The 12,395-nt window shown below is 40.3% G+C and overlaps 1 protein-coding gene across 2 annotated transcripts in view; it reads left to right on the top strand.

Annotated features, from left to right (window-relative positions):
- The first annotated feature begins 5,237 nt into the window (after window positions 1-5,237).
- ACE2 (angiotensin converting enzyme 2) overlaps window positions 5,238-12,395 on the top strand; it is a 59,088-nt gene continuing 51,930 nt past the window's right edge. For both annotated transcript variants that reach the window (XM_072994347.2, XM_020786763.3), the window contains exons 1-2: window positions 5,238-5,575; window positions 9,569-9,727. In XM_072994347.2, coding sequence (XP_072850448.2) covers window positions 5,351-5,575; window positions 9,569-9,727 — 384 coding nt within the window. In that variant the 5' untranslated portion in view covers window positions 5,238-5,350. The remainder of the gene's footprint in view (window positions 5,576-9,568; window positions 9,728-12,395) is intronic.

The following is a 12,395-nucleotide window of genomic DNA, read 5'->3' as shown; positions in this document are numbered from 1 at the left end:
GGAGGCAGTGACAGATTTTACTTTCTTGGGCTCCATGATCACTGCCATGATCATGGCAACAGCAACCACAAAATTAAAAGACTCCTGCTTCTTGGGAGGAAAGCAATGACAAACCTAGACAGCATCTTAAAAAGCAGAGACATCACCTTGCTGACAAAGTCTGCATAGTCAAAGCTACGGTTTTTGGTAATTGGAAAGATGGGGTTGTTTTATCATGTTTTAATGGAATTTTATTACTCTGCCCGACTTTACTAAACCATAATTATTGTATCTATTTTATATTGATTTGGTTTTACTGGTCTTTGATCGTAATAAAGTATACTCTGCTCTACTCTACTCCACTCCACTCTGCTATGGTTTTTCCAGTAGTGTTGTATGGAAGTGAGAGCTGGACCATAAAGAAAGCAGACCACCGAAGAATTGACCCTTTTGATTTGTGGTGCTGGAGGAGACTCATGAGAGTCCCCTAGACTGCAAAGAGAACAAACCTGTCCATTTTGAAGGAAGTCAACCCTGAGTGCTCACTGGAAGGACAGATCCTGAAGCTGGCTCCTATACTTTGGCCATCTCATGAGAAGAGGAGACTCCCTGTAAAAGACCCTGATGTTGGGAAAGTGTGAGGGCAAGAGAGAAGGGGACGACAGAGGACGAGATGATTGGACAGTGTCATAAAAGCTACCAACATGAATTTGACCAAACTCCGGGAGGCAGTGGAAGACAGGAGGGCCTGGCGTGCTCTGGTCCATGGGGTCATGAAGAGTCGGACACAACTTAATGACTAAACAAAAACAAAGGAAAAAAAATCAGAGGCCTGTGTTTGTCACACTAGGTATTTGTCCCTGAAAAGGCTGATTCTAGTATGAAACCAGATAACCACTTCCAATAATATCAAAATTCATCTGGATATTAAAGTAAAATAAGTAGTTTCATTGTTGGTATGAGTCCAGGCAACAGTAGTATGTCTACTTCTACAAGCCTTACTCATCTAAATATTATTTAATTGTTTAAAACAGTGGTTCTTAACCTTGGGTTACTCAGGTGTTTTTGGACTGCAACTCCCAGAAGCCTTCACCACCACCTGTGCTGGCTGGGATTTCTGGGAGTTGCAGTTCAAAAACACCTGAATAACCTAAGGTTAAGAACCACTGGTTTAAAATATTTTTACCCCACCTTTCTCCTTAAAAAGGACCCAAGGCAGTTAACATAACTAAAAACAATATTCGGAGCTAAAAACAGTAAATATACAAATACTTAAAAGGATCAAACAAATGCCACCTAAAAACAGTAAGCAAAAGCAACACCAAAACACATACAAAGTAGTAAAGTACAGCCATCCATTTTAACTCCTCTCTGGCTGAGAGAAAGCTTGCCTGAAGAGAAAAAAGCCTTTGCCTACTTCTGGAGAAACAGAAGATAGGGCTAGCCTGGCCTCCTGTGGGAGGGAGTTACGAAGTCTAGGAGCAGCAACAGAGAAGGCCCTCTCCTGTGTCCCCATCAGACACACCTTTGCAAGGAGAGAGAGAGTTGTGTGTCATCCACCTTAACATCAGGACAGGCTTGTGGAGTTTGCCCTTGTGGCCTCTGCTTGTCTTTTCCTTACAAAGGCTCACGTTGCATTTTCTTCTCACTGCCACCGGTGGATTACCTCAATCCACAATATAAATGACGTTTGTTTGAACACTTGATTTGTGAACAGAAACAGAACTTATTTATTGAAATGAAGCAGATTGAATAATAACAGAAGTTTCTCAGATAAACATTATACACAATCAAATCATCAACAGTTCTCTCAGTACATACTTCTTGTCTTTTGCTATATCATTACCACCTTCTCTACCTAATTTCCTAACCAGCTCTATCTCTCAGTATCTGTTCCCTCTCTCTCTGACTAACCAGCCCTATCTCTCTTCTTCTTCTCCCGCCAAGCCTCATGTAGCTGCTGACTCCACCTCTCCAGTCCTCTCATAGGTTCATGCAAATCAGCTCATGAATATGAATGGCATGAGTGATGTGGGCGATCGTCACAAGGCTCACAATGGGAGATGTGGTCCTTGGCATAGCTTGGAACCCATTTATTTAGGGCTTTATAGGTTAGAACCAGCATTTTCAATTGTGCCTTGAACGGATCAGCATCCAGTGGAGCTACTGTATTGTGATCCCTGTGACCAGTCCCAGTTTGACTGCCATGTTTTGGACCTGCTGAAGTTTCTGGACAGTATCCAGAGGCAGCCCCATGTACAGCATGTTACAGTAATCCAGCCAGGATGTAGTTAAGGCATGTGCCACTCTGGCCAGATCAGACCTCTCCAAAAAACAGACACAGCTGGTGCACTAGTTTTAATTGTGCAAAGGCACTCCTGGCCACTGCTGAGACCTGGGCATCCAGGCTCAGAGATGAATCCAGGAGCACTCCCACATTGTGTGCCTGTGTTTTCAGAGAAACTGTAAACCCAGCCAGCACAATCTGTATTCACTGATTTGCCTTTTGACTGCCAGGAGCACCTCTATCTTGCCTGGATTTAGTTTCAATTTATTCACCCTCATCCAGTCCATTAATGATACCAGACACAGATCTAGAGCTGAAACAGCATCCTCAGATTTAGATGGCAAGGAGAGATAGAGTTGGGTGTTATCCACATACTGGTGACACCAAACCCCAAAACTCCAGACAATCTCTCCCAGCAGTTTCATGTTGATGTTAAATAATACAGTGGTGCCTCGCTTAACGAGCGCATTGTTTAACAACAAATCCGCATATTGACGTTTTTGCGATCGCTAATGCGATCGCATTGCGATGTTTTTAATGATAAAACATCGCATTGCGATGATTGGTAAGCATTTTGCTTACCGATTTTTGCATTGTGATGTTTTTTTAACAGCTGATCGGTGGTTCCAAAATGGCCACCGGGTAAAGAAAATGGCCATCCGCTGTGTTTCTGCCCAGATTCCTCGCTTACCGGGCAGCGAAAATGGCGGCCGCATGGAGGATTTCCGCATAGCGGTGAGTTTTGTGCCCATAAGAACGCATTAAACGCATAGCGACGAATCCACATAGCGATGATTTTTTCAGAACGGATTATCGTCGCTATGTGGGGCACCAGAGACAAAATACAACCTGCAGGCCTGTAGCCAGAAATCCCCAAGCACAACCTTCTGGGTTATCTTCTTAAGGAAGGACTAAAGCCATCATAAAATATAGAGGCAATGGTATGGGACTTAGAGAAGTCCCATACCAGATTGATAGTCCAGAAGGATACCATGGTTGATGATACTGAAAGCTGCTGAGAGATCCAGCAGAACCAACAGGGACACCCTTCCCCTATCCGGTGTTTGATGTAGGTCATTCACCAATGTGACCAAAGCAGACTCTATCCATAACAAGGCCTGAAAACTCTATTAATAAAAATTTATGAATCAATATTTCAAAAAGTATTGAAAACATTCTTACAAGTTAAAAAAGGATCCCTTTAGATACAAATGCTTAAAAAGCAATCCATTCTTGCAACTTGTAAAAAGCTGCAGATACGATTGCCATAAAAAATTCTTACAATTATGAGAAGTTGCACTTTAAAATAATCTGAAAGAAAATCATAGCAGGCAGAAATTAAGTTATAAAAATCTATTTCAATTATAAGGTTTTAGCTTTAAAAATTAAGAACAAGAACTTAACTCAAATATCAGTCTAAAAACACAGGAGTTTATGGTCTTAAAAGGCACAATCAACTTGCACAGATAATACTTTTTTTAAATTGACAAAGTTATTAAAAGTTAAAATACCTGAAAGTAAAATACATTTCTTAGTCTTTTAGCATATTCTGGCATACATGAAAACTCTTTAATGATATTATCACCCAACCAATCCAGCCATGTGCCAGTTTGCATCTATGGAGGAAAATCTTATTTCTTTGCTGCCACTGCAACATGCCTGCTATCCTTTGATGCCTGGTATCTGGTATCTGGTGTGTGTGGCATATCATCTATATCTTCCTTCCTAAATTTATATCCCGCCTATCTGGTCGGTTAAGACCACTCTCTAAGAAGCAGTGTTTAAACCACAGAATACAATTAGTTCAATATATAACAAAACAATAAAATGATACTGGAGTAATAATCAAAATGATCTTTTATTAAATGGCAAGAAGGTTGCTTGTTACATAAACCATATTCACTGTTGTACATCCTCAAGCAGCATTGTTGCCTCTTTTTCTGCTTTAGTATTAAATTAAACAAACAACCGCCCAGAAAGCTGTGCTCCAAAATCTGGAAATTGTGGGTAAGAGAGGTGAGGAATTTGTGATCCTGGAACATAAAGCATTCTCCTCAGCTTGTTCTGATCGAACAAAATTTGCTTGCATGCTTGGTTGTTTTATATATTTATCTCCCATGTTTCCTTTGAATTGGTCAAGGTAATGATCTGATACTAAGTTAGGAATTTAAAACAACCTTTACAGTGTAACAGCAAACAACAGCTAAACCCCACCCCCAAAGAATACAAGATCATAAACTAGAAACTATACTCAATAGGACAGGTACCCTAATGACATTTTTGCCACATTACAAGAAGACATTAGTGAGAGGTTCAGAAGACTTCACCCAAGCATTTTCTGTGAGGCAAGAATGGCAATTATATATCTGGACTATAAATTCATTAAACCAAAAGACTCTGTTGTGCTAGTAGTAAATAGGTGGGTCAGGACAAACTGTGATTAGTTAAGTAGCTTTTATCCTGAAAGAATAGAAGAACAGTGTGGCCTATGAAAGAAGGAGCAAAGGGTTACACAAGGCAACAAAAAGCTGAGGTGAAAGGCAGAGTGGTCCGAAAGAAGAAAGAAAAGAAAGACAGAAGGTGATGCTGAAACAGGAAGCTAAAATAAATCAGACCGTCTAGTGTGCTAAGGTGAGGAACACTGAAATCCACATCTCAATCAAAACTTTGACTACCAGCCTCTATTATTACCACAGTTTCAAGTCCTCAACTCTGAATTGTTTTAAAAGAAACAAATTCAGTACATATGGTAATTAGCCACGATGTTATCAAAATGCTGAGGAAAGTTTTTACTTTGTGTAAACCATCTTGGAAAGGATTCTCCTGGAAAGGTGGTATAAAAGTAGTCTAAATAAATAAATAAATAAAAAACATTAACTATATGTAAAATATTAACTATAAGTAAAACTTTTGCTTTTCCAAAGTTAATTATTTACTATTGCTTCCTTCACTTACAAAAACCAACACCTAGATCCTCTCCTTTTGCTGAATTAAAGCTATAAAATAGCCAGGGAGTTGGATTCTCCCTTTTTTTTTTTGCCTAGCCAATTTATGTACTGTTGAGTACTAATAGGAAAGTTCTAAATGAAGCTTATTCACCTGGTGTTTCCTGGCCTGAAAGGAAATATGTTAGTTCATCTGTATCTGATTTGGAATCTGGCTCTTCTTGCTTTTGCGCAGGATGTGACTCAACAGGCTGCCCAGTTTCTGATGGAGTTTAATGCTCAAGCAGAAAACCTATCATATGAGAATTCACTTGCTTCATGGAATTATAACACCAACATCACAGAAGAAAATGCTAAAAATATGGTGGGTACATTTGACACGTGTTTGCTTTTATAGCAGGAAGAGAGAGAAATTAGAAAGGGAAAACAAGGGGCTTGCAGGGAGTTGGAATGATGAATGAGCTAAAAAAAAGTAACCATTGAGAGAGGGTTGAATAATAATACTAGCCTTCCCTTTTGGGTATGGATGATGTGAGCTGTAATCTGATATAGACCTAGATGGTGCCAGGTTGGGGAAGGTTGAAACATAGACCGATTGAGAACCAACAAACCTAAAGGGCTTTTTCTGGCTTAAACAAAACTAAATGGAAGTCCATTTCAAGTTGAGCCAAAAATAAAAATAGAGATTCCCTGAAATAATATTTAAATCCATCAGGCAGCATTTTATAACTTTTCCAGAGAACTGCACACACAGATTTCTGCCAGATTACATGATCTGAGTGTTTTTTTTTTTTATTCTCACTTTCTAGTGAATCAGTACAAACTTCATACTACAACCGCAGAAGCAATTGTGGGATATTTCAGGAAATAATTCCCATGGCTAGATCCAGTGAAACAGGAGGGGTTGTCCAGGGGTCCCTAGGAAGGAGGAGGTTTTTGATCAAGGTAGATGAATTTCCAAATTTAGAGGGGAGACGAAACCTATTTCCCTCTACTGCCCCCTCTTAGCCCCCTCTCCAGTGGCTCACTGCCCTTTGTCAGAACCGCAGCATCTGAGAGCAGCAAAGTATCAGAGAAAAGTCTCACAGAGGGGGGAGAGATCCAAAAAATTTCTCTGCTAACTCACTCATCTTCCTGGCAATACTCCAAGAGGGTTTCGGATGTACTGGAGGCTGCTTTGTAGAATATCTTCTCCTCCAGCCACCTTCAGCTTTAGACATGTAGCCTAGGTTAGTTATGAATTACTGATTGATCCCCATGCTCTTGTTTTTAATGGGAATTACTTAGTCAATGACAAAAATGACATCGAGGGGGAAATACGCCACCCTGATATCCTGAAATATGCTTGTTCACAAGTGGCCAGGGCTGAAAATATAGGGTGGAAGAGGGATAGGGTGTGATCAAACAGCAGGAAAGGTAAGTGTCTGATTGTACCAGAAAAAGTTGTCTTGCCAAGGACAATCTCCCTTAAAGCAACTCTTCTGTCAATTGATAAATTGCTCCAACCTGCCCCCCCCCCAAATTAGTAGCCCTACTGCTAGGCCAAAAAGGTCCATCTTGGACATGATTTGAGGTTGGCTATATGTTGTGTGATTGCCAGGAAATAGCTTCTATGACTGCTTGTCATGGAACAAGCAGTCAAAAATGTGACTAGATGCCAGTGTGAGCACATCCTTACTCATTTTTGGCCAGACTGACCACTGGTATTACTAGATTTGAACACATTCCCCCAGTTCTAGCACATCTTTATGGGCTCCCTGTTAGTTTCCATGTACAATTTAAGGTGCTGGTTATTACCTATAAAGCCCCTTCATGTTTTAGGACCTCAGTACTTGTCAGAATGTCTCTCCTACAAAATAACTACAGTATCTGTCCCACCTGCTCTTCACAGTTCATGATGCTAAGCATAGTGACACTTGACAGAAGTCAAGCAAGTGAGTATATGAAATCATGCCTTCTCTGCAGTGGCCCCCTCTCTTTGGAATAAACTTCTAATAGAAATTTGACAGGTTCCTCCTCTACAAATTTTTGAGAAAATGGGTGAAAACTGAACTTTTAAAAGCAACTTGTATTAATCTTTCTTGTTTTTTATTTGTATCAGAGTGTTGCACAATTTAAAACAATGCACATACTGTATATGAAATATAGGAAAAACTAAAAAATAAATGTAAATGTTAGAAATTATTGTCATTTGTGATCCTTGGGTTATTTTACTCATCAAAAGTTTGCAGTGCAATGCTGCTGAAAGTGAAGGATTGGCTGGCTGTACACCGTTGCCCAAGGGATACCCGAGTGTACTTGGAATGCTTTCCACCCTTTGAGGAGGCTGAGATTTTAAGTTGTTGATGTGTTTATTTTTTAGTTAGTCGGAGTTGCTTGTGATATTTATTTATTTGTTTGTTTGTTTGTTTGTTTGTTTGTTTGATTGATTGATTGATTGATTGATTGATTGATTGATTGATTTATACCCCACCTATCTGGTCTACTCGACCACTCTAGGGGCTAGGGGACTAATTCTTTGTTGATATTGTGTGTGTGTGTGTGTGTGTGTGTGTGTATATGTATATATATATATATATATATATATATATATATATATATATATATATATATATATATATATATATATATATACTGTATTGAACTGAGTATTATTTGACTGAATTTACTGCTGTAAACTGCCCAGAGAGTGTAATGCAAGTATACAAGTTAAGTCAATCAATCAATCCTGAATGATTCTCCATTATATGCACATGCTTTATAAGTTGACTAAGGAAGTTCAGGACCAGTCTAATTCTACCAAAAAAAGATTTCTGCCACTGTCCAGTTGCTGCCACTGCAATTCACCGGATGTATTTTTCAAACATCATCTGATCTATTTTTTTTATATTAATGTTTTCAGTTGCATTTTAATAAAAAAAATTAAACAAAAAATAAATGAAAAAATCTGGAAGTGACCGAATTGAATTCTCAACAGTGGAAAAGCCCACCTACCCCTCACTAAATCCTCCATGATTCTCTGCTTTGGGGCACACACATTAGGAGGGATTCCTAAGGGCAACACAGTCCTACTTTATTTCCTCCCCTTGGCTTACAGCATTAGCAACACACATTTTTAATTTTGACCCTCTTTCTTGTTAATTATATGTTTCTGCTAGATGATGATAAAGATGATTTATTGGTCATGGAAATTGTTTCCAGAGCACAACTGGATCATAAGAGATGTACAATGGTTATGAGTATTTCCATTAGACATAAGCTTACTTTGACAAAAGTATATTAGGGTAGTGCATATGTGCTGCATCTCTTTAAAAAAACAGAAGAGAAATGGAAAACTTCCTCCTGATAGCAGGAGGAGACAGGATGTGTCAATGAGAGAGATCTGTGTTTGCTTTTTTCTTTTTCCCTTAGGTTTTCATTCCTTTTTCATTTTTTAAAGTGATGTAGCACATATGGGCTGCCCTACTCCACAGAACCCAGGAAGTGATTAACTTACCAATATCCTGAAGTAGCTATCTCATTAAGACACTTCACAATGTCATAAATTCCCTCCAGAAGGAGCCTTGATAGCCAGAAGGCTCACTTTTGGTTCTTTTAAGCAATTGCATACGCTGGAAACGAACCAAACCAGGCAATCCTACCTGACCAAAAAAATTAGAAGCCCCTGACAGGGCCCAGAAAGGTGTAGAATGGACCACTCAGGGGTTGGGTTGGCTGCTTCACTCCAGCAAAGACATGGTCTTATTACTATATTCAGAGTGAACCACCCTATCCCTGCAGTGGACCAACAGCAAGCTATATGGTTGTTGTGGGTTTTTCGGGCTCTTTGGCCGTGTTCTGAAGGTTGTTCTTCCTGACATTTTGCCAGTCTTCAGAGGACTGGAGTAGGAACTCTGTCCATGCTCTGTTGCTATTTGTTGGATAGTTGAGTATTTATAGCTGTGGGAACAGCTATTGTACTTTTCAGAAGATAGGGTGATAATGGTGATTAGAGTGTTTTTGTTGTGGATGTATTGTTGTGATAAGGGGGAGAGATTATCTGTCACTGTGATTGATGGATGTCTTTAGCGGGTCTTTTTTGTGCAATGATCCCTGGTGCTTGTGGCTGGGTAGAATTCGTTGACCTTTTGCAGGCTATCTAGTCACCCTCTGAGTATCATCTGCAAACATGGCTGCCCCCACTGCTGCTCTCTCTGAAAGAATGAAATAAACCAGCCTCATGTTGATGAATTGCATAGCACATCGCATATGAAATCTCTGCTGCATCACACCAATAGTGAATCCAGTGCAAGATTTTTGTGTGTGTTACACTTCCTTGCAAAGCAATAATAGATAATGTGAATTCATCTTTTTTCAGAATAAAGCAGGTGCTGCGTGGTCAGAGTTCTACGATGCTGCTGTGAAAACAGCCAGTGAATTCGACATAAACAGCATTTCTAATGAGACAATCAAACTCCAGCTTCTATTTCTACAGAACAGAGGTTCATCGGTATTGCCCATCGAAAAACGCAACCAAGTATGTCACCAAATAACTGTAGGCTATTTGTTGATGTAAATCTGTTTTGTAGGAGGGAACAAAATAATTCCTGTTCTTCATTGGTCTTAGTATTATATCCTAAATACTGACATTTTTACTTTGCTGTAAATTTAAAAGCAGTCAATGCATTGTATGACCTCCTAACGTGGCATGCACCATGTTGAAAACCATAAACCACCACCCATTCTGCAAAAGGATAAACTTTTCATTTGGCAAAATGACTACTTAACTCCACTGTTTCCTGTTTCAAACCTATGACTTCTGTATTTCAGGCAACTGTTTCCTTTAATTTTAAGCAGTTAAAGGTTGTGTTTTAAAGTATGTCCCATTCAATTCAATGGAACTTCATGCTGGCCAGAAAATTCTAGGACTTAGGTGATGTTTCCAGGTTGTGACATCTGTACATACGGCCATAGACTTAGGTCACTGTGGCTGAAATTCTGTTTAGAGCTGTCAGTCAATACAGACTAGACCCACTGAATTAGTGTGGAATTTCTGTAAATCCCATTGATTCAAATGGGTCTATTTTGGTTGCAGCTTACTATGCTAGGCAGCAGAATTTCAGCCTGTCTATTTGCTCCAGAGCTTCAGCAGGATGATTCTGATAGTCTTGTGGGTTGCACGATCTTTACATGGCAATGCATCTCTGCTTCATTTCTGGACTGCACTGCTCATTCTGCTGAATTTCTGCTACAAGTCCTCCCATGATGGCATCACTGACTTGTTCAGGTGGAAGGCTTGTTTAGCTTATGAGTTTAGTTGCTAAGGAAAAAAATGCAGAGGATGAGGACCAGAACAGACATCCGGGCAGTATGCTGTTGTGAAAAACCAGAGGGGCAATGGCAGTCACATACTGTAAGTAGCTTTTCCTGTTTCCCAACTTGGCTATTGCAGAATCTAGGGGTGTGCAGACATGCATCGGGCAGCCTAGACAACTCAGATTGCACAATGCTGATTGCCCATTTACCTTCCTGCTGCAACAGGATCGTGGCTTTACATGTTTAATGCACAGGCAGAAATGATTCAACATCTAATATTTGGAATAAAATGGCCCATGTCCTCTTCAGTATTGACACACATAGAATCATGAAGTCATAGACTTGTAGAGCTGAAGGGGATCCCAAAGGTCATCTAGTCCCACGCTCTGTAGAAGCGAGACATCCACAGCTAAAGCATCCCTGACCCATGTGGAGCTGTAACCACCAAAGGTGCCAGTGATCTGACCACCTGCTGGCTGCATGTGACTAGGCCCATGAACGGCACCTGGACAGATCCCCACAGTGGCTTCTGCAGTTAGAGTTCCGCGAGTGCAATGATTGAACAGGATAGTGCTTCTTATCCTTTTGCCACACTGGCCATTTTTCTAGCATTCCATAAGACTTTTAATGTGACGTGAAAAATGCATTTTGAGCTTCTGGCACATGCATTTTGTGTGTCTCATTTAAATGCAGTTCATGAGGGAGACTGAAAAAGAAAACTAGTGAGCACCTAGCAAATGTAGAATTCACAGACATGTTAGGAGACAATGTAAAACAAAGCCAATGTAAAGTTCACTGTGGAGATATTCCAAGTCCATGCCCCCCCATGTCTTTATTTCATTTCCAGCTCAACTAAATGTATGCCTACTTGGAAGTATTCTCCATCATGAATTTAATGCACTGGGCTGCGATAGGCTGCACTCTCTCGTGGAGAATGACTATAGTAAAGCCTGGGGTTGGTTTCACTGGAGAACATTAAGTTAAATTATATATTTGCCTCCTCCCTTTGCTCCACAGAGTAGCTAATACTCAGTGGTGAATAGGGCTGTGAGCAGATTAAATATATATTTAACCAATTAAAGGTAAAGGTTCCCCTTGACATTTTTAGTCCAGTCGTGTCCAACTCTAGGGGGTGATGCTCATCCCATTTTTCAAGCCGTACAGCCAGCGCTTGTCCGAAGACAGTTTCTGTGGTCACGTGGCCAGCGTGACTAGGGAATGCCGTTTTACCTTCCCACTGAGATGGTACCTATTTATCTACTCACATTTACATGCTTTCGAACTGCTAGGTTGGCGAGGAGCTGGGACAAAGTGACGGGAGCTCACTCCATCACATGGATTCGATATTACGACTGCTGGTCTTCTGACCCCGCAGCACACAAAGGCTTCTGCGGTTTAGCCTGCAGCAACAACACGTCCTTGTATTTAAACAATTAGGGCAGCACTTATATGCTGCATCATTGACAGAAAATTTTTAAAAACTAAAATCTTCCTCCCAGAAGTGGGAGGAGACAGGAGGAGCAAAGAGGGAGATTCCCCCTCCCCCTTTTTCTTTGCTTTGTTAAAAGAGCTGGAACAAATAGAGTTGCCTGAGGTGCATATGCCATTTGGCTGCAAGGTTCACACCAAATGACATACTGAACCTCTGCCCAATCTTAAGCAACCCTATTTAACCTACACCCGCCCACTCCAAATGATCCAGCATACACAAGTCCTTAATTCAGATGCTTTTCTAAGACATTAAGTTCAGTAAGCCATCTGCCCTTGTAGTGCTTAATGTTCAGTTGTATTTCTTTCACACACATGGCAAGCGTACAGATTTTAATGTGATAAAAGGCAGAGACAGAACTTTGTGGGAGGAGTTCTCAGAAGGGAGAGAGATGAGTTCT

This window comes from Pogona vitticeps, chromosome 3 (genome assembly GCF_051106095.1).
Source record: "Pogona vitticeps strain Pit_001003342236 chromosome 3, PviZW2.1, whole genome shotgun sequence".
NCBI lineage: Eukaryota > Metazoa > Chordata > Lepidosauria > Squamata > Agamidae > Pogona > Pogona vitticeps.
The sequence above is the reverse complement of the archived record's forward strand: the minus strand, read 5'-3'. Positions and strand labels throughout refer to the sequence as shown.